Source organism: Neomonachus schauinslandi, chromosome 7 (assembly GCF_002201575.2).
Source record: "Neomonachus schauinslandi chromosome 7, ASM220157v2, whole genome shotgun sequence".
NCBI classification, from domain to species: Eukaryota; Metazoa; Chordata; class Mammalia; order Carnivora; family Phocidae; genus Neomonachus; species Neomonachus schauinslandi.
The window spans coordinates 4,873,452-4,900,433 of NC_058409.1; the positions used below are offsets into that span (position 1 = coordinate 4,873,452).

The 26,982-nt window shown below is 54.7% G+C and overlaps 1 protein-coding gene across 1 annotated transcript in view; it reads right to left on the reverse strand.

Moving 5' to 3' along the window:
• The window catches only part of ADAMTS2 (ADAM metallopeptidase with thrombospondin type 1 motif 2), a 224,132-nt gene that overhangs the window by 65,941 nt on the left and 131,209 nt on the right, over window positions 1-26,982 (reverse strand). Inside the window, exons 4-5 of the mRNA XM_044916657.1 lie at window positions 25,125-25,327; window positions 4,742-4,825 (exon numbers count right to left, since the gene is read on the reverse strand). Of these exons, the coding sequence (XP_044772592.1) occupies window positions 4,742-4,825; window positions 25,125-25,327 (287 nt within the window). The remainder of the gene's footprint in view (window positions 1-4,741; window positions 4,826-25,124; window positions 25,328-26,982) is intronic.

Genomic DNA, 26,982 nt, shown 5'->3' on the forward strand with positions numbered 1-26,982 from the left:
TTCGACTGTGGAATCCCTCTCTTTTCCTGTGTGAACATCTATGAACATCCTAAGAATTAGCTAGGCAGAACGCCTTTGGGGACATGTGCTTCTTTCTCCACCTTTAAATAAAATCTTGGTTGTCATGTTACCATCTGTTTCCACAGATTTTTGAATACCAGGAGATCCTCTCTCAGCTCCTATGCAACTGATCATGCCCCTTGCCCCAGTGGTGCCTTCAGCATTAGGGGCTCCTGGGGCTCTTTCTTAGCTGCCCCCCACTCAGCATACTTCTCGTGCCCCCCACCCCCCACCACTGGTGCCTTTGCGAGCAATGCTCAGCTCTTCTCTCGAAGCTCCAGACCCCCATGCCAGGCTCTTCCTGGCTGTCTTTACTGGGATGGCACTGGGCACCTCAAACACAACACATCTCAACTGAACTCATTGCCTTTCTCCCCGACACCCTGCTTCTCCTCCTGTGTTCTCCATCTCAGGGGTCGGCATCATCATGCACCAGGCTGCCCAAGGCCTGGGCCCAGCATCTCTCCACCTTCATCCATCCACTCAGTACGCATGCCCTCCAGACTTGGCCTCCTACCAAAGTTTTTTCTTTTCTTTTCTTTTCTCTCTCTCTCTTTTTTTTAAAGATTTTATTTATTTATTTGACAGAGAGATAGCACCAGCAGGGGGAGAGGGAGAGGGGGAGGAAGAAGCAGGCTACCTGCAGAGAAGGGAGCCCGATGCAGGACCCCATCCCAGGCCCTGGGATCATGACCTGAGCTAAAGGCAGACGCTTAACTGACTGAGCCACCCAGACAGCCCCCAGAGTTCTCTTTTGTCTGCCTTCCTTACTCCAGCCTGTGGTCGTGGTCTCAGTATAGCCCACAGCTGTCCCCCCTTCAACGGTGCCCGCACCCTCCCCAGCCAGGCTCCCACCCCCCATTCTACATACAGGAGTCCAGCATTGTCTTAGGGTCCTTCCAGGCACTTGACCTGACCCCGTGAGGCCTGCCTGCCCCACCTTTGTCCCCATAAGTCTCTGACCCCCTGTTATAATCATTTCCTCGTCTGTACCTCTGCTCTAGAAGCAGGTCTGGAAGCTGAGGACCACCTCAGTGGCCCAGCACAGAGCTTGGCACACAGAAACCCTTCGTGAATTATGTATTAGATGAGGAGCTTTCGTCATTCGGCAAACCGATGTGATGAACTATATGAACAGACTTCCTGATAAGCCAATGATCGCCTTATTCCAAGGATAAACCCTGTTTTATCGTGGTGGGAGTTTCATTTTATGCATTATTGAATTAAGCTCTTAAAGCCTCAGGATTTTTACATCTATTTTTAGAAGGAAGACAGGTCTGTACATTGTCTTGGACATGCTACCTTTGGCAGCTTTGAGTATAGGAATCACACTGGCTATAAAAATAAATTAGGTGGATGTCAGAATATATATATGTATATGCTCTGAAACAATTTCTATGGTGTTCTATTATCCTTGCTTAATAATTCCTTAGAAATAAATAAGAATGCACTGCAAAAATAGACAATCTGACTCTCAATTTAGAGGTAATTTTCAGAGAACTTTGAAAATGCTGGAGAACTTGAGCTCCCACCATGGTTATGGGACTTATTATCATGTTTTATACATGCCTTCTTTGTGAGGAATCACAGAACGCTTGAAAATTACAAAAGCGCTTTAGGTTATAAAGAAAATTGCAGTGAATTTTCTACAGCTAAAACTGTTTGGGCTATATTCTCTGGAGTCGGCTTTGAAATATTCTCATTTCCCAGGAAATCCTCGACTTGCCGGGATCTCTGTCCACCTTCAGGTTCTGACTCTTCTGCAGATGGCACACTGGGGTCACGCCGAGCATCTACAGGCCCGCAGCAGTGAAGGGGAGAAGAAGAACCACAAGAAGAAATGGCCTTGGGTGGGCACAGTTTAGCACAGAGCCCACCAGGTCGTGGTTAAAATAAACCAGGCTTTGCTTCCTTGGGAAATCAACACTTTTTAGGCTAAATGAGAGCCAGAGCTTTGCCAGCACAGGTAAGCAATGAACGGTGCACAATTTCCAAATTTTCTTTTGAACTTATATGGGGGCAACTGGAGGGAGGGGGGGCAGAGGGGACGCAAGCTTCCACCTGGTGCCCAGACCAATCTGTGGCTATCCTCTTTCTACCTCCAGGGCAGACCTGAAGTTTCCCATTGCCCTCCTCCAGGGGTAAAGGGAAGGGGTGGGAGATATAATTGTGTCCCCACCTCCCCAAACCCTCCTATAGCTGGAGGAGAGTGTATGCATCCCCTCCTCCACTAATTACTCTGAGCCTCCAGAGGGGATGGGAGTGGGCCTGAATGGGTCTAGCAGCTGCCTAGTGTGGCAACTTCCCCAGATGCCTCCTCTTCTGCCCGATAAGCATCCTGGTGTAGGCTACATTATGCACGCCCTTCCTAATCTTTCGGTTTGTGCTTCCCCTCTCTCTCCTTTTCTAGATTCATATGCCAGAGGTTTGCTTTGGCCAAAGCTCTCTTCTTGATTGGTTCAATTATTTCTATGTCCTAATTTTTTTCATTTCTGCTTTTCTGAAACTTATTTCCTTATTTTTGTCTCCCCTAGGTTTTTGGTTTGTGGTTCTTGTTGACTTTTGTGTTAACATTACTGAGTTCAGTGCAGGGTTAGTGTGTATTCATTCTCTCTTGTGCAGTCTTAGGAAGCACCTGCAAATTTGCCTCTGAAAACAGCTTTGGCCACACCCCATAGGTTTTGAGCTCTAGTACTATCATTTTCATTAGTGTTCCAAGTAATTGCAATGCTCATAGTCTCCTTCCTAGCTGGTTGTTTTTCAAATGTTTAAAGACATTGGATTTGGGGCACCTGGGTGGCTCAGTCAGTTAAGCGTCTGCCTTCAACTCAGTCATGATCCCAGGGTCCTGGGATGGAGCCCCGCTTTGGGTTCCTTGCTCAGCGGGGAGTCTGCTTCTCCCTCTGCCCCTCCCCACCGCTCATGTTCTCTCTCGTTATCTCTCTCTCAAATAAATAAACAAAATCTTAAAAAAAAAAAAGACTTTGGATTTTTTTTTGTTAATATATCCCTTCCCTTCACCCTATTTTAGGGTACTGAGTCAGAGAATATAGCCCAAACAGTTTTAGCTGTAGAAAATTCACTGCAATTTTCTTTATAACCTAAAGCGCTTTTGTAATTTTCAAGCGTTCTATGATTCCTCAAAAAGAAGGCATATATTTCTGTAGGGCAAAGAAAAAAATGATATAACTGCTAATTTAACATCATACATTATTATTATATTATTCGAAACTTCTATGCCTTTTAAAATGTAATCTGTTAAAGGTCTTGAAAAGAGTATAAAAAATTCCCGCAGTTAGGTTTTCATCAATTTCTCCCCTGTCCTCACAGTCTGCTTTGATGTATTTTATGTTCTCTGTGGGGAGCACAAAGGACCATGACTGGTGTCCTCACTGTGGCCACTTCTACTTGGAGCGACAGGCTTCCTGGTAAAGACAGTGGGCTCAAGGTCCGCTATTCCTGGAGTCGACTACCCAGCCATAGGAACCCTTCGTTGTCATTTTTTAGACCACGGGCCTTGTAAGTTGTGTGCAGTTGGATTTTATTTTTGGAGACTGAGATCCTCTGTCTCTGAGCAGAGGAGTTTAACCCTGCACCTAATTACCGTGTCTGATGACTGATTTTGTACATACTGAGTGAAGTCGGACCATGGATTCTGGAATTCGGCTGCAAAGGTGAGAAGCCCAACTCCCGAGGAGCAAAATGACACTGTCCACTCACCCAGCACACCACCAAGCTGCTTTAAGCCTCCGTGTTCTTATCTGTGAAATGGGGATCATCCTAGCTCCAGCTCCCCATCTGCCCTTGGACTGAGTGAGCTAGCACGAGTAAGGTCCTTCTGAGCTGCCCGGCACAGAGCTCCTTCCTTTCTCACCACCTCTCCTTTCTCTGTACCCCCTTAGCTTTCAGGTCACTGTCTCCAGGGTCTTTCTCCTCCTGCTGCACAGACCCCCACACGCTGCTAGGAAAGACAGCTCCAAGTTTGACAGCAAGTGGAGGTAGGAAGGGCAAGAGAGCCCAGTTAGGGCAGACGTGACACAGAGGAGGACAGAGAGGCTAAGGACGGGAGGACACGGGTAGCAGAGGTGGGCGGGAGGCGAGGTGAGGGCCCAAGTAAGCGCATGTTTCTGATGCTTTGACACCTGGGGCCATGCTGACCCTGGAGGGACTGCCCCTCCTGGGGTTAGCCAATTCCTAGAGATACTAAGCTACTGGCTCTGGAGCATGCTTTTCAAATGCAAACCAGCGAATTCAGAGTCCACACCCCCAGCCACCTCCCTCAAGGGGCTCTCACACTCCAGTCACCCTGGACTAGCCAACTGTGGCCCAGAGCCCACAGGAATTATTCACGCCAGCCAGTCCTACAACCGCTCACCCTGACTGTGTGGCCCCGAGTGGGTGACAAGCCATCTTTTCTATGGCCGTCATCTCTTGAGAGGCTGGCTGCCCCAGACCTGAACAACAAAACCTACGTTTTACAACAAGAGGTGAGGCGAAAGGGGGTCAGGAATATGGGGGTGGCTCACAGGTTCCTTGTTTCTTTCAGGTACCATAGGGCAGTGGGGGACAGGCACCGAGGCTTTGGCCTTCAGAAGACGCCCGTGCCTCGCTGGAGGGCGCCCTTCATCCCCCAGCGAACAGGGGCTCTGCAGCGTCAGGAAGACACCGGCAGCTCACTCACCTTCCCGTAGCTCAGCAGGATTATCCGCACCAGGACGACATTGATGTGGGCCCCCAAGGACTCGTCATGATAGATTTCGTTGACCTGAAAGACAACCGGGGAGGTGTCAGCAGGAACCACAGGCCCAAGGACCACCTGCCGCTGACAAGGTAGGGCCCAGGGGAGGCCCTGCCGACTCACCCACGCTGTGCCGTGCCCTCCGTAAAACAGGCTTAATAGTCCCGGTCTCATGACGTTTTGTGAGCACTGAAGTTCCCCGTGTGTGCAAAGGATCGGTGCTGGCGAAAACCGTAAGACGCCGTATTTGTCACCACACTAAATCAGACTGCCTGTAGCTCCCCATGAAGTCATGGGAGGGCAGGGTGCACACCCCTACACACAGACGCCCTTGCCCAGCTTTGAGGTTCAAACTCGATTTTTTAGTCCACAGTGAGACAATAGCTCTAAAAGCCAGTTTTTCTTAAGAGAAAGTTTCTCTCTCTCTCTCTCTGTCGAGTAAATAAATAAAACCTAAAAAAAGGGGGGGGGGGGCGCCTGGGTGGCTCAGTCGGTTAAGTGTGTGCCTTCGGCTCAGGTCATGATCCCAGGGTCCTGGGATCGAGCCCCGCATCGGGCTCCCTGCTCAGCGGTGAGTCTGCTTTTCCCTCTCCCCCTGCTTGTGCTCTCTGTCAAATAAATAAATGAAATCTTTAAAAAAGAGGAGAGAGAGAAAGGGTTTTTTGTCTCCCAAGTATTGCTTTATCTCACAGGCAAGCCTGGCCAATTTGGCTCACGGCCTTTGACCGAAAGTCATGGTGTAGAAGCGAAGAAGGTGGTGACATGGGGAGGTCCCGCTGCAGCTGGAGGGGGCAGGAGGGAGGAGGGGGCAGAGAAAGGTTGGGCGGATGGCTAGGTTTCACTGTACTCCTTCCACACCTGACCCCCAGCCTATGTCTCGAGTTGGGGGGACAGGGCAGGGAGAGTAAAAACAGCCCCGATATTTGGGAAGAAGCCAAAAGTAGAGAGAGCTTGGTTCTGCTGTCTGGGACCTGGGAGGGGACTGGTTCATATTGAGAAGGGGTGGCTTCAGAGGGCCCAAATGGAATGCAGCTCCCAGCGATACTTTGGGGATCCAGGGACGGTGGGCCGGATAGTTGGGGGCTGGCTTGTGGGTTGGTCTGGGGCTGGGTGGGGGGGCACTGCTGGGCCTCAGAGGGAGCCCAGGGGGTGCTGGACTGCAGGAGAGGAGGCAGATGTTGCTTGGCCACAGAAGAGAGAACAAACCCCGACTGACCCCAGCTGCAGGGCCTCAGTCTGGAGGGTCACTGCCCAGGGCAGAGCATGCTGGGACAGATGTGCACAGATGCAGGGTGGCTAGGCCATGGGCAGGTGGGGCAGGGGATGAACAGCCCTGCTGTGGACTGAATCGTGTCTCCCCCAGATTCACTACTCCCAACATAGTGCAATTTGGAGGTGGGGCATTCGAGAGGCAGGTAGGGTTACATGATGTCATGAGGGTGGGGGTCCCCATGATGAGATCAGTGCCCCTACAGGAAGAGACCTCAGAGAGCTCCCTCGCTCACTCTCTCACTACCATGTGAGGACACAGCAAGGAGGCTGTCCTCAAGCGAGGAAGAGAGCCCTCACTAGGAACCCAATCAGCTGACCCCTTACCTTGGACTTCAGCCTCCAGAGCAGGGAGACATTAACGTGTGCCATTTAAGTGACCAGCCTGCGGTATTTTGTCAGAGCAGCTTCAGCTTTAAGACCTGACCCTGCCCCCTAAAGCCTTCGGAACACGAAGAGCCTGAGCCACCTCCCATGGGCTGGGTCCCATTTTCCCTTCTATTCTGGAGTGAGGGGAGCATCAGATATAAGAACTAACGAAAGCTGCCTTTTTCCCCACGTGTGAGCTTTGGTGTGTAGATGTCCATCCTGCCACGCAGACAGCCCCCAGCCCAGCAATGAGCCCCTTACAGATTCGAAATGGGACTTCTCATACTGAGCCACCCTGGCCTTTCACGGAGCCCTCCACCCCCTGGGGGCCAGAATTGCCTGGCCTGGCCTCTCCTTTTCCACGGACCTCGGCAGGTACCCAGCACACCCCTCCTTCTCCACGGGAGGAAGCTATTGGTCCCATTGCATGTCCAGCACTATGTTAGCATTTGGGATGGGGCAGTGAACCAGCCCGGAGCTGGCCCTCTGTCAGGAGGTAGAGAGGGACACTCAGAAGTCACAAAACCAGCTTTATGATCACGACGATGCTGATGAAGACCTTGAGGAACTGGCAGGGAACCTAGAGGGCATATTCATGGTGAATCTGCCCTGGTGAGGATTGGTGGGCCCCCTAAAGAGGTGGCATTTCGTCTCAGAGATAAGAAATGAGAAGGAGTTAGCTCAGCAAAGCCGGGATGAGCCGGGATGGTGCTCCTGGCAAAGAAAGCAGCATGTGCAAACATCCTGGGGTCAGAGGCAGTGACATGCATTCCAAGGACTGGGCAGGGAGAGAGGGCCCCTGAGGCCAGACCACACAGCTATGCAGGTAGTGAGAAGGGTTCCAGTTCTATTCAAAGAGCAGTGGGGGATGTGGAACCATGACAGAAAGATGACTCTGGCTCATTTATGGAAAGCAGATTCAAGTGCCCACTATAGCAGTCGAGGTGTCAAGTGTGGGGCATAGATTTGGGGGTGAGTGGAGAGAAGGAACAGACGTGAGGAGTGATGTGAACTGGAATGGGGGCACCTCCTACACAGCCCCGGGACACTCTGGGCCGGCTCAGCCCCATCCCCTTGTTGGCAGGTGGAAGCAGTCCATCTTTGCTGTGCACAGAGTCGGGGAATGCAAAATGTCTCGGGGTCATCTCTCAGAGCCTCCCCAGAAAATGAGGGGCTCGAGGCTCCCTTGACAGCCTGACCGTGCCTTTCCGGGGCCCACGCTCTAATGGCACTTCTCAGAGCTGGTCCGGGGGGCACCTCGAGGGGACTCGCCCGCCTGCGTGCCTGGTGAGGCTCTAAGCCCAGGGTGTGACAAGCTTTAGGAAGACAGGAAACCTGCCTTGATACTCGGAAGGGATTCAGGGCTGAGTTCACAGAATTAGCTCATTTTATGCTCCCAACAGCCCTTGGAGGCCAGAATGAGAGGTCAGTCCCACCTGAGCCATGGGAAAACTGAGGCTCTGAGTGAGGGGGTGCTTGCTGGTCCCCACAGGCAGGAACGAGACGTAGGGCTGGTCCCCTTCCCACCTCCCACTTCCTGGCCCAGACCTTACCCACCAGGGCCCAGGACCCTCCTGTTCCCCTGACCCCTGCCACTGTGCCCATCTCAAGTAAGGGGTCCTGTGTCCTTGGATACTGAGCAGCTCTGACCCTGACCCCTGATTCAGGACCGGGCATGAACAGAAGTCCAGGAATGCCACCACTCAGCGTTAAGCTCTATGAGGCAGAGGCCAACATCCTGCTGGGGGCAGCGGTAAGGCAGCTGGAGTCTGGGGTGTCAGGCCACTGAGCGGGGGCCAGGCAGGGGAGGCCCTGCCTTCAGAGCTGCCTGTCGGCTTCAGGTCCGATCGGCTGGGCTGGACGCCCTGCCCCCAGCCTCCCGGGCCGCTGAGGAGCATTCCCAGCAGATGGCCAGCAAGGAGGCCAGGCTGGGTCAGGCTGGCAGTTCAGGCCTACTCTGGAGCCTTTCCAGCCCTACCTCCCTGGTCACTTCCAACTGTGGTGGGCCTTCTGTGGTTCTCTCCCCGAGGAAGCCTCTGTCCCTTCCAGAGGGGCCACTGCTCCACGCAGGCTACTCTCTCGGGGAGTCGGCGGGCTGTGCCCTGGCCTCCCCCTGTGACACCTGTCCGACAATGCAGGGCAGTGCTGAGGGGAGGGGCCCCTCCGCCCTTTGCCTCTGCTGGCCTGAGGCGGGGGCCGTGCCCTGCCCGCCGGGAGAACATGGGCCTTTCAGGGCCCTGTAAGATTGCCACAGTCCTTGAGCCCACGGGATGCTGCTCAGATGCTAGAAGCCGGCAGGGCCCACACGGCCACGGAGCCCACTGGGAACGATGAGTGCAATTTCCAGGGAAATGCCTGCATCCTTAATAGGAACACAGCAACAAGGCTTCTGCCGAGCAGACAGCTGCCAGACGTGGCAGAGTCAGCGAGGACAGAAGGCAGCCCCCAAACATCTCCCGCACGTCTCCCCCCGTCCTCCCGTGACCCCGACACAGTCTCCCAGACAAGCAGCAGGGCCGGGAGCTTCTTATGCAGAAGTCTTTGATGCTGCCCACACCCCGCACCATGCACCTTCACCACAGGCAGCACTCGGCGGATCCAGCTTCCCCTGCCTCTGCCCTAAACCCCCAGCGCCCCCCCAACCGTGCCTTCAGGCTGGCCCTCGGGCCGCTCGAAGCTGGCTCTGGCTGCCTTCTCTGTGCTCCGCTTCAGCGACTCCGCCCGGGGAGCCCCTGGTCTCGACAGCTCCGCCTTCTGCCAAGCCTGGCTGCCCTCTCCAGCTGCTTGTGCAGCAGCCCATCCCTGGAACTCCCTCTCCCCCTCTCCAGAATTCTTGAAATATCTGAAGAGCATCTGCAAAAACAAAGTCATGGTAATAAATGTGTTTCAAAGAAGGGGAAGAGTTATGCTTCAGCTTAATTCCCATCCACTCCAAGGCCTTCCCACTGCAACTGGAATAAAATCGAAGCTGTGCTGCTGCTTCTCAGGCTGCCCTGGCCTTGCTCACTGTGGTCCAGCCACTGGCCTCCGTGCACCTTGTACAGAGAGCCCATCCCGACCTCAGGGCCTTTGCACTTGCTGTGCCCACTTGTCTATCCATGCTCCCCCCCAACACGACTGTCCCTGCTTACCCCAAAAGTACCCCCGAAAGTAGCTGCTCCCAGACTGGACTATGCACTTGATATGAGAGGCACCTTTCCTCCTTGCTCACTGCTGTGTCTCCAGCAGCATCTAGCACCTAGTAAAGGCTCGGTAAAGAGTTTTGAATGAATGAATAACTTTGGAGAATGTGGAACGATAGGAAATGGGCAAACTGTGTGACAGCAGCGGGGCCCAGGATGCCCTGTAATGACCGAGACCCCAGCCAAGTGCCCAAGTGTGTTCCCCACCCCTGCCCAACCTCCCCGGAGACCTGTGTGCTGGGGAGAAGCTGCTCTCCTCTGCCCAGACCACAGGGGGAGGGGAAGCCGGGACAATGTCCTTGAGCCCTGTCTTGAGAAATTGATCCTGGAATCTTTAAACCTTGAGGGAAAATGTTCAAAGCCACAGCCCTTCTCGGTGCAGAGAGAGGCCAAGGGCTCTCGCGTTTGGGGAAATACACTGTAATGCACCTTTTGCTTATGCAAAGATGTGGCCAAGCTTCTGTTCTGGAATAGACAATAAGGAAGGACACAGGCTGTGCATAATAATGTAAAAGTTCACCTTCTTTGTGGCAGAGTTCCACCCTGGCCACCAGCGAGCCCTGGCAGGTGGCCGAAGGCTGGTGGGCAGAGATGACTTTCTCCTCCTCCAGGAGGATGCGGGGACGGGTGGGCAAAGGGAAGACTGGGCGGGGGCCGGGGCTCCCTACCAGGGGCAAGCAATGGCAGAGCAGGGCAGGGTTCCCATTGCCTATGCCCAGCCTTCAGGAAACTGATCACCTCTTCCCCCGAGCTGCACCCGCCACCGCACCGGGGAACAGGCCAGGCCCAGAAAATCTGTTTTGAGGCCTCAGGAAGCGGGACTCACAAGGTGCTCTGTGGCTACTCTGGGAACCCCTGAAATGACTGGGAGGAAGTCCGGTCTCTCTGACAACCCTTGGGAGAAGGCATGGACCGTCCTAGAGAAAGTGCGGTGGGAAGCTGGGGCAGACGGGTCTGTGGGCTTCTGGGGAAGAAAACGTTCATGGTGGGCATCTCCTGATGCATGAACAGGGCAGCGAAAGCCTGGTCTTACTGCGAGGACAAACGTGCCCATTGCAGATGTTCTCTCCTCACTGGTTTCTCAGCCAGTGCTTCACAGGCAAGGCAGGTAAAAACATGGCCTAGCCTCTCTGCTCCAAATATCAAACGGCCACGAAATGCAAATGGGCAGGACGGGTCGTACATACAACAAACATGGGAGGGGGTAGAGCCCTCCTTCAACACCGGGTCCAAGCACTCGGCCCAAGACTCCACCTGTTCCTGTCCCCCACCCCATGCCAGGCCATGCTCTGCTGGGACTGGGGACATGTCTGCAGGTTGCCAGGGTGGAGACAGGGCTCCTCCACCCCCAGGCCAGGAGCTCGATGCCCAGAACCCAGTTGAGGCTCAACAAATATTCACCAGGCAAACAAAAAGCAAAGCTGCCTTAGGAAACAGTCCCTGTGTGCTGATTACTGCTGCAGCTGCCCCTTCCCTGTCTCTATTGGGCCGCACAGGTTCCAGGCTTCCCGCCCTGTGACCCAGGCCTGGCACGTGGCCTGTTTGCGGTTCAGTGTCCTGATCCGTGAAATGGCAGTGATGCTGGACCTCACCCCTCAGGCTGTCACCAGGACCGGCCTCACATCGCATTCAAAGCACCTAGGAAAACCCCAGGCATATAGTACACTCCCAGGCCCGCCGGGGGCTCTCCTCAGGGCTGCAGTGCACGCCAGGCATTTTCCGAAGCCCACACTGCCGCCCACCAGGCGCGTGCGTGTGTGTGTGTGTGTGAGACCCACACCGGGGGTTCTCCCTGCCAGGCCCTGCTGCGGGTAAGGGATAGCCACCCCACCACGTGGGACCCGATGTTCCTGCTCACTGACCAACAGCTCATCAGAAAGGGGGTAATGCTACAGAACAGGGAAGGACGGACTCTGCTGAGGCTGCAGGCCAGGGCCTGGTGTCCCCCTGAGGCCACTGGCAGGGAAGGAGCAGAGGGAAGGCAGGGATCTTGATTCTTGCTGGCAGCAACCCCAGCCCCGGAGAGCCCGGGGGCATTGCCTCTCTGTCTGATGTTCCCCGGAGCTCCTTGGCACTACCTGACCACAGAGCCCCAGGGACCCGACGTGGCGTCTTGCCCAGAAGCTTTTGGGGGAGGGGCCCCTCGTGGCATCCTCACCTCCCCCCATCCAGTCTGAGTTTGAACATGACCTTCACCCCTGTGCTGTGATCTCTGTCATCTGTGTTCAACTGGGCACCATGATGTCATCTGAAAACAATGCTTTTTCCTTCCATGACTCACATTTTTCTGCTGCCCTATCACCATTTTGAGCCAAAGAAAGAGAGATGGAAGATGCCATCGTGAGGAGGTGTGGCCATGGAAATCCCTGGGGACAGCAACAGGGGAGGAGAAAGTGTCCTGACTGATGAAGGAGGTCAGGGGAGGGGGCTGAGAAGAGGCAGGACGTCAGACCCAGGGTCACAGCGCCCCATCCCTGCCACTGCCCCCCCCACACCTCTAGGGTCCAAAAGATAGATTCTGAGGGCTATAGGCTTCCCGCTTGGACTCTGAGGGCACAGTCCACTCCCAAAGTGGCTCTAAGTGCCAGGTGAGAAATGGGGGTGCTGGTGTGAGTGATCCAGTCCGAGCAGCAGCCTGGCTCCCCCAGCCCCAGAGGGGTGTGCGTGGGCTCCAGACGCCGCCTATCTTATGCTGGCTGTGGACCGGGAGAGGCTGCAGAGGGGACAGGGCATCACAGCACCTGACCTGGACCAGGTGGGGCTTGGCACACCTGAGCAGTCCAGGTAAAGGGTCCCGGGGCCAGACCTGACCTCCCCCCACCAAACAAATGGTCAGGGCTCAGGCCAGCGTCCCCACTGCCGCCAGGGCCCCCAGGGGTCTCCACGAGATGAGGGGGAAGGGAGGGACCCTGCCAAACAGGCGCTGACCCAGAAAAGCCTGAGAAAACCAGGAGAGTTTAGACTGTCATGTGTGTCCCCGGCACAGGCAGGGCTCACGAGGAATTTGGAGCTCCCAGCAAAATTCAGAAGCTTTGCTCCAAGCCTCCTCGCAGCATTAGACTCACTACCTGGCTTGTGTGCCACGAACACAGCCCTCCCTGAGAGTAATTCGCTCGCGTTCAGTGCCCTTCCTAACATCCAGGGCATAAGGATGAACACAGTAGGATGCGGTTCTGTCCTTGCGTGCGCCACGTGGCCCTTCCCACCACCAGAGTCTGCCTGAGTCACCGAGCTCCCCTGTCAGCCCTTCCTTAACCCACTTGGGCCCAGGCTCTGACCAAACACCCCGAAGTGTGGAGCAAGGGAACCAACTGGTGGACGGGAAGGCAGATGAACGCCCTTCGCTAACAGGGAACCTGGGACCAAAGGGACACTTCTTGGAGGCACAAGTTCTCGTTGCCAGACGTGGGCAGGGAGGGGGTACATGCACAGCCCTGCCCCACACCTGGCTGTCTCCTGCTCCCCAGGCCCGCGTCCCACATTCGCTGGGTGCTTGCTGTGCTCACTCGGACGCTGCTCCCCGGCAGGTTGTTCCCTCTGCCACCATCACCATCTCGAATGCCCTCATGAGTCTGTTAGATTGTTTTAGCTGCCCTCTCCCTCCGCTGGACCTGTGCCCCAAGAACTGGGGCGGGGGGCTCTAGAACCTGTTAGCTCTTCAAGCTTTAGGATGAAGCCCAAGCTCCCTCCATCTGGCCAGCTCCATCCCCCAAGGCCTCCTGGCCCCAACCCCCTAAGCCTGCCCCCCCCAACCTGCCCCTTTCCCAGGACATGCGGAGGCTGTGGCTCCCTCTGCAGGGAATGGAACCAGCTCTGGGCTCCCCTCCACTGTGACCTTCTCCCCAGCCAGGCAGAGGGCGCTAGCTGGGCCCTTGTCCACCTTACTGACCTAAAGCACGTGAGTGTGTCCCTACGAGAGCCAAGCTTCTTGAGGACAAGGGCTGGGCTGGTTTGGATGACTGTGGCCCCTCGGCACACTGTGACCTTCCAAGACCTGAGCGGCATGCTCCTCACGTCATCACACACCCTTCCCCAGGGGGCTTTACTACCCCTGTGTTACCAGTGGGGAAACTGAGGCTCAGAGACATTGATAAACTCACCCACTGAAGCATAAGTGGGAGCTGGGGCAAAGGCTTTTGAGAGCGTGATTTGGCAAATCTGAAATTAAAGCCATGCGTCCCTGTGAGCTGATGATGCAAGCTTCTAGCGTCTACGGTGGAGAAAAAGCTTTGGCCATAAGGAAGAAGGGACAAGGACACTAAGCCTACAGGGACAACTTTTCCACGGACAAGTAGAGTCTACTTTTTATGGGAGTCTGTGGGACCATAGTCACTTTAGGAGAATTCACTCACTCACTCATTTATTCAAAAGGTGTTTACTCAACACCTACTATGTGCTGGGCCCTTTGCTAGGTGCTGAACATGCAAATGAGGCAAGCAGACCCCCTGAAATTGACGTTAAATGTGTGACACCTTTCTATGAACTCCTAATCCTCCTGAGACCCGCCACCAAGCATCCCTCTGGCAGGGGAGCAGGACCCCCCAGGATCACTCCACGGGAACTTGGCACCCAGGGAGCAGACTGGGAGCGACAGCCCAGGCTGGCCCAGACCAGAGGCCCAGTGTGGTGCCACACTGTCTGCTTTTCCAGCTCAGCTGTCACCTCCTTGCTGGGGTCTGCAGCTGCCTCTGGCTTTTTCCAAGGAGTGACGATGCCTGGCCCTCCTTGTCCATGGGGACTCTAACTTACGCGTTGACAACCATCAGCTCCCCCAGGGAGGCCAAGGGCAAGCTGCTCCGAGATTTCCACATCAGCTGTCAGGCAGCCTCCTGGAGAGGGGAGGGGGGTCGGGGAGAATCCTGGGGGTGGGGTGGGGTGCCACGGGCTTCAGGGAAGAAGAAGCACCATGGGTACCCCCCCCACATTGGAACTTTCTCCACCTACATCATCATCACTGCAGGGGCGGGGGGAGTCTCTACTGTCCTACCGTCCACCCCGCCCCCACTGGAATGTGAGCTCCGTGCAGGCAGGACCCCCCCCCCGACCCCCGCTGGGGCTTCCTCAGCAGCACATTCCAGCACCTACGGCTGCGTCTGACACAGCCAGGTGTTCTGTAAACATCACTGGATGGAAGAAGGAGTGAGCGAGCAAATCTTAGAATAGGAAGGCACAATAGATGGAAAAGCCAGGGGAAAAGCCAGGAAAGGCACAGAGGTCGATGGAAAATGGTCTGGGGCAAGGGCGAGTGATGTCAGACGCTGCTGGGAGATCCGAGAGCCGAGGTGAGAACGTGTCTTGGCTCTTCCTCAAGGATCCGGGAGCGCTCGCTCTTCAGGCCACCACAGCAGGGAGGGGACAGGCACCTGGGCCAGGTCCCCGGGGAGGAATGCCATCTGCCATGCCCTGGCTGCACCACCCAACCCCTCCGAGCCTCGGTGAGCTTGTCCAGGAGAGGGGACTCAGGGGGCCACTGGGACAATGTGGAGACATCAGCTGAGTGGCTCCTCCCACGGGGCTGCCAGGCATAAAACCTCAGTCTCCTCAGGCTTCGGGGGGAGGCGTTTCTGATAACAGAAGGCATAAGCCCCACACTCTCAAAGAGAGAAGTTTCTCTTTTTAGACCCCAAACCAACCTCATCACTCCCCTGTCACAATACGGCAGGGGACCCCAGGCATCAACCCCCTTTGGTGCCCCCCAGCCTGACACAAAAGGCTTTGCCAACCTCATCTCTTGCCTCACTCCAGCACCTACACCCCAGCGGGGCCCAGCCTCATACTGTGATGCGGCAATGCCACTGGGCCTTGGCACATGCTGTTCTCTCATCTTCAGCAACACCTGCATGCAGCAGGTTCCTCTCCTCGTTGACCCCTGCCTCTGCTCTGGGGCAGCTCAAGAGGCCCTCATCTGCGACGCTCTCCCCTGTGACCCCAGAATGCCCTCTATTTGCACAATCAGCACTTGCATTAACCAGGGTGTCATTACTCTTCCCTTCCTTGCTCCCCACCCCTCCCACGTTCCAAACTCTCTAAGCACGGGGACATGACAGCTCACTTCTGTACCCCAGTGCCCAGAATGGGGCCCGACTTAGGACAGGGGTTCAGAGAGCACCCAATGCACGAACACGTAGCCAGGAGTGGCTCACGTCCACGGGATGCTCTCCGCAGGCCCGGCACGCTGAGAAGCACTTTCCTGGTGTTTAACTTGAGTCACGCTCATGCCAGCCCTGGGAGGTGGCATTAATTATCCCCCATCACAGGACACAGCAGGGCAGGCAGTCGCCTCCTTTCTTCTAGGCCAGAAGGAACCATCCACCAGCTGACCGGCCAGACTTGTCCTGCGGTCATGTTCTGATTCACTTGTGCAATGTGAGGTCTTAATTTCAATTTGTTGCTGACATTGAAAAATAATTAGATTTCCCATAAAAGTTGGATTTCAGGTTCTTATGAAAAAAAAAAAAGAGCTGGCAACAGTGCATCTGCTTCTTCCTCCATGACCACAAGGGAGGGGGACCCGGGAGGGGGTCTCTGGGGGCGTGGCCTCTCCCAGCGCTCCAGTCCCCACCACTCCCTACTGCCCACGGCCTCCTTCACCAGGGCCTACGCCTCCCGCCTGGCTCCCATCAGCATAGGAGAGTGCGGCCCTGTCTCAAGCATTCTCTCGGCCTCACACACACACCGCCGGTTCTGACTGCTGTATCTCCCGGCAGCTCACGAGGACGTGTTCTTAGGCCAGTGGGACACGCGTGAGGAGGCCCCACCATGGCCGTTGCCGCCAGCACAGCCCGGGGCCCGGGGGAGCTGCCATGCCATGATGGGAACTTCTGCTCCCCATTCTCCCACCCTGTGCTCCGGCCAGGCCCAACCCCAAATGTGTCCCCCGCTTGCCGGAGAGCCCTGCTCACTTCCCTTCAACTTACAGGAAGCCAGTTTCAGCGTCTGGTTCCAGAGATGGTTTTCTCTTTCCCAGGAACCAGAGCCAGAGACACATGAACAGGGACTGGGGGCAGCGCCTTCACCCTGGCTAGTCTGCAATTCCAGGGCCAGTTCACGAGATGACACCGCCCCCCTCCCCCTGTCCCCCAGGGGACCGGCAGAAAACATTCCGGTCCTGCCACTGCCTTCCCCACCATCGCCACACGGCCCCAGCATTCTTGGAAGTTGGTGAGAAATGGAGCCTCTATGCCTCTGATTATTTGCAAACCCTGGCAGGGCTTTGGTAAACCCAGGCCAATTTCTGGATTAAATTAGAAAAGAAAAGAGGAAAAATATCAGAATCCTGGCACAGCGAGAAATCATTCATTCAACAAAACTTGTTTAAGAACATACTGTACAGAGGCTTGTCCCCATGCTGGGGTAGGGGGAGGTCAAAGGGTATGGCCTCTACCCTGAAAGCACAGAGGCCTCTGTGGAGCACAAGTCTCTGTAGGCCTAAGGAGTGTGTCTGCCGTCCGCAGAAGAGATAATCTGGGGGCTCAGGAATTCTTCCGGAACACAGGCAGTTAACAGAGCTGGGAGAGACAGCTCTGTCTGCCTAGAAATCTGCTCTTCCTACTCTGCTGTTTTAAAATGATTATTAGGATCAGCTCATTTAATTGCTTTAGAAAGAATCCCCAAAGTGACCTCACAGGTCCACTGAGCCGGCAAGGCTAGGGTGGGGGTGGGGGTGGACGGAGGTCTGAGCAGGGAGAGGATGGAGCTCAGCTCAAGGGCGAGGTCCCCGACGGTGGCCTGCAGGAAAGGGCTGCTCCAGCTGCAGAGAATTGACGGTCTGCAAAGGGTGAGGGGAACCTCATCTCCTGGGGACCGTGCAAGCTTTTATGGTTCTCAGAGGGTGTGGACGGTGTAAAGATGAAGAAACCAGGTGCAGGACAAGGCGGGAACTTTGCCGGGTAGACAAAAGCTAGGATTAGGACGTAGCTGCTTCTGACTCCAAAGCTAGTCCTCATTCTTTACCAAGTACGTAGGGACCGCCAGTTCACTGATGCAGTGGGATGTGAATGCAAACTCTAGAGCACCGGGGCCATAAGGTGAGCTCAAAGCCTGTGGGAGATTTCTCTGGAGCCAGGTAACAAATATTTCCTGAGCACCAGGGAGTGACTATGTTCAGTGCACTATGCGATAGCACAAAAGTGGCCACAGACAATCCATAAATGAGTGGATGTGGCTGTATCCCAAAACTTCATTTATTTTTTTTTAAAGATTTTATTTATTTATTTGAGAGAGAGAGTGAGAGAGAGAGAGAGCACAAGAGGGGGGAGCGGGAGAGGGAGAAGCAGACTCCGTGCTGAGCAGGTAGCCCGATGCGGGACTCGATCCCGGGACTCCAGGATCATGACCTGAGCCAAAGGCAGTCGCTTAACCAACTGAGCCACCCAGGCGCCCCCAAAACTTCATTTAAAAAAAAGGATGATGGGCCGGATTTGGCCCTTGGGCTGTAGTTTTGGCAATCTTACTTTAGAATCTCTGTTTATCTTGAAGAGTTCTGTGCATCTTGCTTTAGCTCAGTAATATGCCCAAGGCTGGTTTCATATAAAATTGATGTTTTAAAATGTTTGCCATCCAAAAAGAGTGGCACTTCTGCGGCAGACCGTGGTGGCCTCGGTGGTCTCTGTGGCCTCTGGAGGACATTCCCAGGGACAAAGAGAGGACCGTGGGCCACCTTCCGGGGCAGGCCATCACCGACCGCGGTAGTCTGCCTCACACCTGCAAGGAGGGCAACGGGACCGGCAGCTCCCTAGGCAGTTCTAGGTCTTTGTGGACACTGAGATCCCAAGCAACACACCAAGGCCTCTGGTTTCTCAGAGAAGAGCAGGATTAGTTAATGCTTCAGCTAAAGGCTATAAGCCCCAGAAGCAGCACATGGTTTTGGGCCCAGGTTGTAGATTTCTTGAAGTCTTGGCACAAATTGTACTTTTCTCAAAATGCACGTGTGAGCATGTTCCTTTAATCAGGTCTCCAGTCCTCCCCTGAGGTATTCGTCACCTGAGCCAGGAGAATAGCCACCATCTGTGCCTGCAAGGTAACTGGAGGGGCCACGAACACGGAGGCCACATCCTAGCATGGTTCCTGGGGCTTCCAGGCACACATGGCCACCACACCAAGTTTGGAAGCAGAGACTAGCTCAGGGGCTGGCAGAGCAGGCCTGGGAAAATGTGGTGATGCCCCAATATACCCAGCAGGTGTGTTCAGGCACGTTGTCCGCAGCCCAGCCTAGGAGCACCAGACACAGCAGGGAGCACGTTTCTAAGGAGAAAGGGTCAAATGAACAGCAGGTCCCAGTGCACTGAGAGAGTCTGCGGATGAGGGGAGTCCTGGGCAGAGGGAGGCTCCTCCTTCCCAGGGCTGGGTCCAGTGGAGGCCACAGCATGAGCCAGGGTTGAAGGCAGGGAGAAGCAGAAGCAGGAATGGGATGACAGCCGAGGGAGGCCAGCTGTGGAGAGCCACATCGAAGCAGGGAGCCCAGGCCAAGCAGTGGTGCAGGAATGGGGGCCTGAAGGAGCCAGTGTGGCTAGACAGGCCACATAGCTGGCCACATCTCCTAGTTCTGCCCTCACAGCCCTCCTAGCGGTGGGAGGGGAGACCCTTCCACCCTTGAGCAGTGGATAGAGGTTCTCGGACGGGCTTCCCAAGCCTCTCTGACTAGGCTAAGGATCCCTGGGCCAAGGGGACGGGGCCTCATCCTGGGGTTTGCCAGCAACCTTTGAGGCTCTGGCATCTGAGAGCTAAAAACCGGTGTGAGGGCCCCAGAGGATGAGGCCACTGCCCACAGCCTGGCCCCAGTGCTTAGAAGGCCCCAGTACCCTCTTCCGCACAGACTTCTTCATCTCAGCAGAAAGCCAAGAGTGGGTATAGCTTTGGGCTGAGCCTCTGGACAAGCAGAGGATGAAGAAGGGCCTTGGAGAATGGGGCCCTGAAGCAGGATGCACAGGCCACATCAGGTTTCTGGAGATGGTCGGGCTGGGCTGCGGGGGTCTCAGTGCAGGGCTCATGTTCCCGAGTTCGTGGGCCAGTGACCAGGGCCCATATCTTCAATTTACCCTGGGCCGCAGGGATTTGATAATAGGAGACATTCTGAGTATGGGGCTGCTGTGGCGGAACTCAGCAAAAAAGGCCAGGTGGTCAGTGCAAGGCCACGGGATTGGGAAATGATGCTGCTGACAAGCCACGGGAGTCTGCCAGGGTGACTGGGGTGAAATTCCAGAAGATTAACTTCTGGGGTAGGACAAAAGTACCAGACACAGCACACAAGGGAAAAGCTGAGGAGAGAAAGATCTCAGGACACCACTACACACAAAAATGTAAACCACTGCAAACTGCCCCCAAACAAAACAAAGGGCAAAGAACCAAACTATGGAGAATATTTCCCACCCACATGACAAACAAAAAAGTTAGCCTATTCTAATATAAAGATTCTTCAAATTGACAAGAAAGAAACTAATATCCCAATAGAATAAAGGACATGGATAGGCCCATCCTAAACATGGAAGATGATCGCTGTTTTTAAGTATATATATATTTTTTTACAGCTGCAACCTCATTACCATCAAATAAATACAACTTAATGACAAAAAGCATATCCCAGCTATAGCTTTCAAATTACCATAGCTGAAAAGGATTCAGTGGTATGAGGAGGAGGGGAGACAGGCATTTGCTTAATGGAGTGTGAAGAGGTGAAACCCTAACAGAGAACATTCTGGCATAGAAAGCTTTAGAATGCACATACCTGTTGACCAGGTGCTGCACTTTCAGGGACGCAGTTTAAGGAAATAGTAAAGGACAAGTGATAGATTTAGCTGTAATGATGTTCATTACAGCTTAGTGGCTGATCTGACCTCTAGTAGAGAAATTACTTTTGTTATATGAATATGTCATATCAATAATCAATTACATAAAAAGTGATGTGCTATGTGTGCTATGTGATTTGATATGATGCCACCATTAAAATTAGATAGTAGGAGAAAATATTCACACACCTACAGGAATATATTCTAATTTTCCATCATAAATAGTATGTTGTCTGTGTTAGATACAGTATCTTTTAATAAACAAAGAATGTTATTTTTCTAGACTTAGGGAGGAAAAGAAGGAAATGGGACCTGGCAGGAGGTGCTGGAATGGGTTGAGTGGTGGGGGTAGTCTGAATGCTGTGAGACCTTTTCTTCACCCAATTGGCCCTTGTGAGGCTCAGCAAACATTTCCAACTCTTCTCACCTTCCAGAGAGTCCGAGATGGAAAGAAGGACAGATCGATTAACTCCCATTTCCCTATGAAAAAAAAGGGAATAAAATGTCTTGCCCGTAAATACAGGAAGGAAATGGCACCTCTAGCAATTTCCCACTGCCCTTAAGATCACATCCAAGTCCCTCTCCACATCCAGTGACTGGCCCTGCTCACTGGCAACTTCCCTTCCTACCTGGGCCCCTTGTTCCCCACATGAGCCCCTTCTCACACTTTCAAATGTGCTGACCTCATTCTTGCCACCTCAGGGCCTTTGCACCACCCGTTTCCTCTGAACACTCTATCCTGACCCTTCCCACAGTCATCCACTATCACTCAAGTCTTACTCCAATGTTACTTTCTGTGCATGTCCTCGCTGACCACCTGTATAAAGTGGCCCACCTTTCCCAGCCCTTCTACACCTCCCTATGTTATCTCTTTCATTGTATTTATCTGCGATTATCTCTTTTGCTTTTCACTTGAATATTGTCTGTGTCCCTCACCAGAATATGGCTATGGCTATGTCCTGTCTTGCTCACAGCTATGCCCCTTGCCTGACATATAGAAGATGCCCAACATTTGTTGACTCAGTGGTCAGGTGCCAGGTGTATTAGTCAGCACAAGATGAGCCATGCTGTGTAACAAAGTCTCCACCCCATCAGGAGCTTAACACAGTAAAGCTGGTATGTGTTTCCTTATACACATCACAGTCCTGCCCCATTTTGTACCTGTGCCTACTGGGACGTATGGCTCCCAAGATCACTATGTTAGGGAAAGAAAAGAGGGAAGGGACACATTGGCTCTTAACCGCCTTGGCCAAGAGGTGACACACATCAATTCCTTACACAAAGGCCATTAGACAAAACTAGCCACACAGCCCCAGATTAGGTGCAAGGGAGGGGAGCATGTGGATATCTGAGGAGCCTGAAATGTCTATGTCACACCAGGACCCACACATCCCAGCCCAGACTCTGTCACAAGGAGACCGCAAAGGGAGCCCTACAGGCAGAATCCCCCTGAGCAGTGAGGGAAACCAACCTAGCTGCGCACTGCCCAAGAGAGTTGCGAGAACCCCCACCAGACCTTCCTCCCAGGGCCTTTGTGGTCTTCCTCAGGGGACAGGCTGTGTCCATCCAGGGCTGGTCCCCAAGCCTCAGAAGCAGAAAGTGATTCCACCTTGGCCCTGGATGACCTCACAGCTGACCAAATGCCTCACTTGGAGCACAGTCCGGGCCAGCTGCCGCCACATCTGTCCTCCACGTTGCTGGCTTGGCCCTGGGCTGGGAAGTCCCATAACCAGCTGTGTACTTCCAGAGGGAGGGAGACCTGCCCTGGCCAGGCCTTCCAGGGCCACTCGGGGCTCCAGCTGCAGCTCCAAGCGAGCCAGCACCCTAGGGTCTCAAGGCCACAAGACGGGAGCCACTGGCCACGATGGTGATCTAAATCCAAATGTAACTTAATTACAAAGAAATTCAATCACCCATTGAATGGCTGCCATCAAAAATAACAAATGTTGGTGAGGATGTGGAGAAACTGAAACCTCAGGCCCTGTTGGGAGGGGATGTAAAATGGTGCAGCCGCTGTGGAAAACAGTATGGGGGTTCCTCAAAAAATAAAAAATAGAGCTACCCTAGAATCCTGAAGCTCCACTCCTGGCTGTATACCCAAAGAACTGAGGGCAGGGACATGAAGAGATATTTGCACACCCGTGTGCACGGCCGCATTATTCACAATAACCAAGAAGTGGGAACCGCTCCAGTGCCCCTCGACAGGGGAATGAAGAAACACAACGTGGCAGAGACACACAACGGGCTATTCCTCAGCTCTGAAGACAAGGACATTCTGGCACATGCCACGACAGGGATGGACCTGGAGGACATTACGCTAAGTGAAATGAGCCGGTCACAGAGACAAACAGTCCTCTTATATGAGGTACCTAGAGTAGTCGCTGTCACAGAGACAGCAGAATGGTGGTTGTCGGGGGGCCTGAGGTGGGGACGGTGGGGGTTAGTGTTTAATGGGGACAGTTTCCGCTCTGCAAGATGAAAAACTCTGGGGATGGATGGTGGTGATGGTTTGCACGGCAGTGGGAACGTAGTTCATGCCGCAGAACAGTATGCTTGAAAATGGCGAAGGTGATCAATTTTACATGTATTTTACCACAGTCAAAAAACCGTTTAATTAAAATTTTAAAATTCTATTGAGAATAAAAGGAGATGAAAATTGGGTTCTCCCATCACGTCAGCCACGTTTTAAGTGCTCGAGGGCTGGCTAGTGGCTGTTGCATCGTGCAGCACAGAATTGTGAGCATCTCCAGCACGCAGAGGTTCTGTTGACAGCGTTGCCCTGGGAGGTCATCCTGTCTCACGTACTCACAGTTCCTCAATCTCCCTCCTCCCCAGGACCACCGAAGAGGGTGTGACTGCCATCATCCCCCGGGACTCTCTCCAAGGTGTACACGGCCCTGAATGAGGACAGACAGCCAGCCTTATGGGGTATTAATTGTCAGGGCAACACATGCCCAAGCAGAGCGCCTCATCTCCCCTACCACACTGGGAGGTGGAGCGCAGGTTACAAGGGCAGTTAGAGGGGCAGACATACCCCCTTCTCCCTGAGCCCCTGGCTGGCAGCCATGCCCTGGGACAAGCATGCATCCGATAAACGCTTGCTGGATGCCACAGGGAAAAAAGACTTGACCCAATTACTACTTTTCCTCAGCTCCTCCAATTTATCTCCTAAAAGCCTTTTTTTTTTTTTTTTTTTTGCTATGATAAAATGTGTTTCAATTTAAGACTGTTTGCATTTCTCAGGCTTTTCAAGAAGCTAACCAAACCATCCTATTATCCAAAGTTGGGGTACAGTCGGAGCCTAAGGGTGTACATGAATAAACTGAAGTTAACTGGCAAAACCAAGAGAAAGTTCGAGACTTCCTCCTCCTGGCTCATGCAGCACGAGGGATGTGTGACACAGAGACCCTCCACACCAGGTAGTCAAGTCACGTGTGACATAGTAATTATAAACACATATTGGTCTCTGCCTCCCCCCGCTGCCAGTTCCTGACACAGACCTCCCAAACCCTGTAATGTCCGAGGGACGGGGGTGACAGGAGCAGCCCTTCACCCGTACCTGAGTTTATGCTGATGAGGTGACTCTTGCTGGGTTCAGGACGGGGGGCCGGCTGCCAGAGGAACCCACCAGGTGATCGGAAGGTTGGAACTTCCAGCACTGCCCCCTGCCCCCACCCCGAGGGCGTCTAGGGAGAAAGAGGAGCTGGGGATTGAGTTCAATCACCCACGGCCAATAAAACCTCCACAAAACCCCTAAACAGTGGACTTCTGTGAGCTTCCAGCTGGGTGAGCACACCGAGGTGCTGGGAGGCTGGTGCGCCCAGAGAGGGCAGGGAAGCTCTCAACCCCCTCCCACCTGCCTTGCCCCAGGCATCCCTGCCTTTTGACTGTTCTGGACTTGCATCCTTTAGAATATACCAGTGGTAGTAAGGAGGGTTTCCCTGAGTTCTGTGAACTGTGCCGGCAAACGTGTGAACCTGAGGAGGGGGTCATGGGAACCCTTGATTTATGGCTGGTTGGGTCTTCCACTCAGATCATACAGGTGACAAGCCGGGATTTGTAAGGGGCGTCCAAAGTGGGGCCAGTCTTGCCCCGTGGGGTCCATGCTAACCTCGAATAGTTAGTTGTTGGAAGTGCTTGGTGCGGAAAACCCACACATCTGGTGTCAGGAGAGTTGGTGTGACTATAGAAAATAGTTCTCCTTCGGCAGGACCCTCGGCTGGACTGGAAGGCAGTGTAACGCTTGGGGAAGAGCGCACGTTTTCAAGGCAGGCAAGATTTTAAATTACCAGGCTCGTGGAGTTAGTGTGAAGACTGCCTACAATGATGTGTAGTAAATGTCCAGCACAGGCCGGGCACATAGTCACTCATGACAGTAGGAGGACATTTTATTATTTTTACATTAAAGGTACTTTACAAAAATGAGATGAGATTAGGTGTGACAACACTCTCCAAAACAGAACACGCTCTGCAAACCTACCAGACGTCGGCCCCACTCTGCGGACGAGAGGGCAGAGTTCTGGAAGGTTGATGACTCACCTAAGGCCGGCAGAGAGGAAGGTGGGCAGGCGGGCAGGGGTCTCTCGGCCCAGCCATCGGCTCATTCACATCCTCTTGCCCCTGACCTACCTCTCCACCGGGGCCCCGGGGGGCCTTGCCCATGGACCTGGTTACCTCTCCGTCAGCCCCACCGCTCCAGCCCAGCCACCAGCTCCCACTTACAATGTTCATGAGCGTGAGCAGGTACTTCTGCACGTGCTCCTTCCCGTGGAACTGGACCACAGAGTCGTCCACGCCCAGCAGGACCTCGATGTTGTAGTCGCCGTCGGTAGCATGCCTTCGCGCCCTGCGCCTCGAGCCATTGACACGCTCCTCCAGGACACCCAGGGCACGGCTGAGGTTACCCAGGCTGCCCGGTAGGGCCCCTGGAAGGACAGAGGACACAGTCTGAAGTGGCAGCCCAGGCTCACCAGGGACGCCCGAACGGGCAAAACCCCACGTGGGTGCAACTCGGCAGCAGCCTGGCCATCATCTTGGTGAAAACTCACACAGTACCCACACAGTCCCCATTTTACAGAACGAACTGAGATTCTGTGAGGGCAGAGTGCATGCCAAGTGGGCTCAGACGCAGAAACATGGAAACCAAGTCCACAGCCATCACCGAGCCCGGGCCTGGCACCTAGCGATGAATGGAGAGGCTGAGAGCGTGCTGCCAGCAGCAGGCATGGCCAGCACCAGCTCTTTTCACCCGTTTACACACCCGAATACCTGAGAAGAGCTGCCCAGGTGCCACAGGGCCAGTCTCCCCGTTAGGGCCACCACATTATAACCAGGGAGACCGAGGCCCAGCCCTGGTAGTGTGTGTCCCATGGTGTCTCCCTAGGCAGCTCCCCTTCTAGAACTTTCCTCCACCGAAGCAAGGTCCCTCATCTATGGGCCAGGCCTACCTGCCCCCTCCAGGGTCGAGACCTCCCATGGGTGCCCCTCTCCAGGTGAACCGTGTCTACCCCTGGCCACAGGCCGGGAAGGTGGGTGGTTGCCTGACTGAACTGTGCAGGAGACCAGGGCCCTCTGGTGACAGCTCCCTCACAGTCTGCCTGGGGTGTGGGAGGGGGCCCCAGGGGCCTCAACGGAGGGCCCCAGAAAGTCATCTTGCTGTCTGCACAGCTGTGGTGTCTGCCTCGGCTCTCTTCTCCTTTCCCCCCACCTACCGGGCCTGGAGCCCACCCCGGACCAGAGCTCAGGCTCACAGCCCTTCCCTGGCCCCACCTCTCAGGGTGGCAGCTGAACGGCCTGGGCTGGCCTTTGTCACTGCTAGCGGCCCCAGACCACACTGCCTGCTAAGTCCCAGGGCCAAAGCCTTCTGGAAGCCCCTCTACGTCCCTGTACTGGTCTCCATGTCTGTGCTGGGGCCCTGACCCCGGGCTCCTGCTTCTTGGCATTCCCAGACACCTGCCCTGGGAAGGGCCTAAGATCTCAGGTCTTCGTGTCTCCACCCACCCAGGGTGTGGTGTCCGGTCCCTGTGGCCCCTGCAGCTGGAGGTGGCGTCGATGCCCCCTGCAGAACCACTGCTCTACAAAGCGTCTTCCGGAATAATTCTCACTTGTCCCCGAAGCCTCTCGTCTGCTGCCTCCTGCAGACGGGAGCAGGACCTCCGTGTCCCAGTGGCACACAGCAGATGCTGGAGGCAGAACAGGGCCTCTCAAGGCAGCGTGGCCACTCAGAGTCAGGCGAGGCAGCCTGCCCTCCGGCCCTGCCCCACCACTCAGCCCTGCGCACCGGTCTCCGCAGCCAGGCCTGACAAACGGGCCTCTGTGGTGTGCACAGCTGTCCCTACTCTACAGACAGAAAGACTAACGGACCTGACTCTCAGCCGGGAGCTCTTTGAGGCACAGAGCTGCCACCTGGCCACGGGACAGGCCCCGAGGAGGGTCAGTGGGGGGTGAAGGAGATGGAACAGAAGCGGGGGGCGGGGGCTCTGAAAGAACGAACGACTAAGTCGGGCCAGGGCTGAGCGGCTGCTTGTATTCCGGTACTACCGGGGGGTCCTCGTGCCCCTTGCCCCGGCCCTGCCGCCCC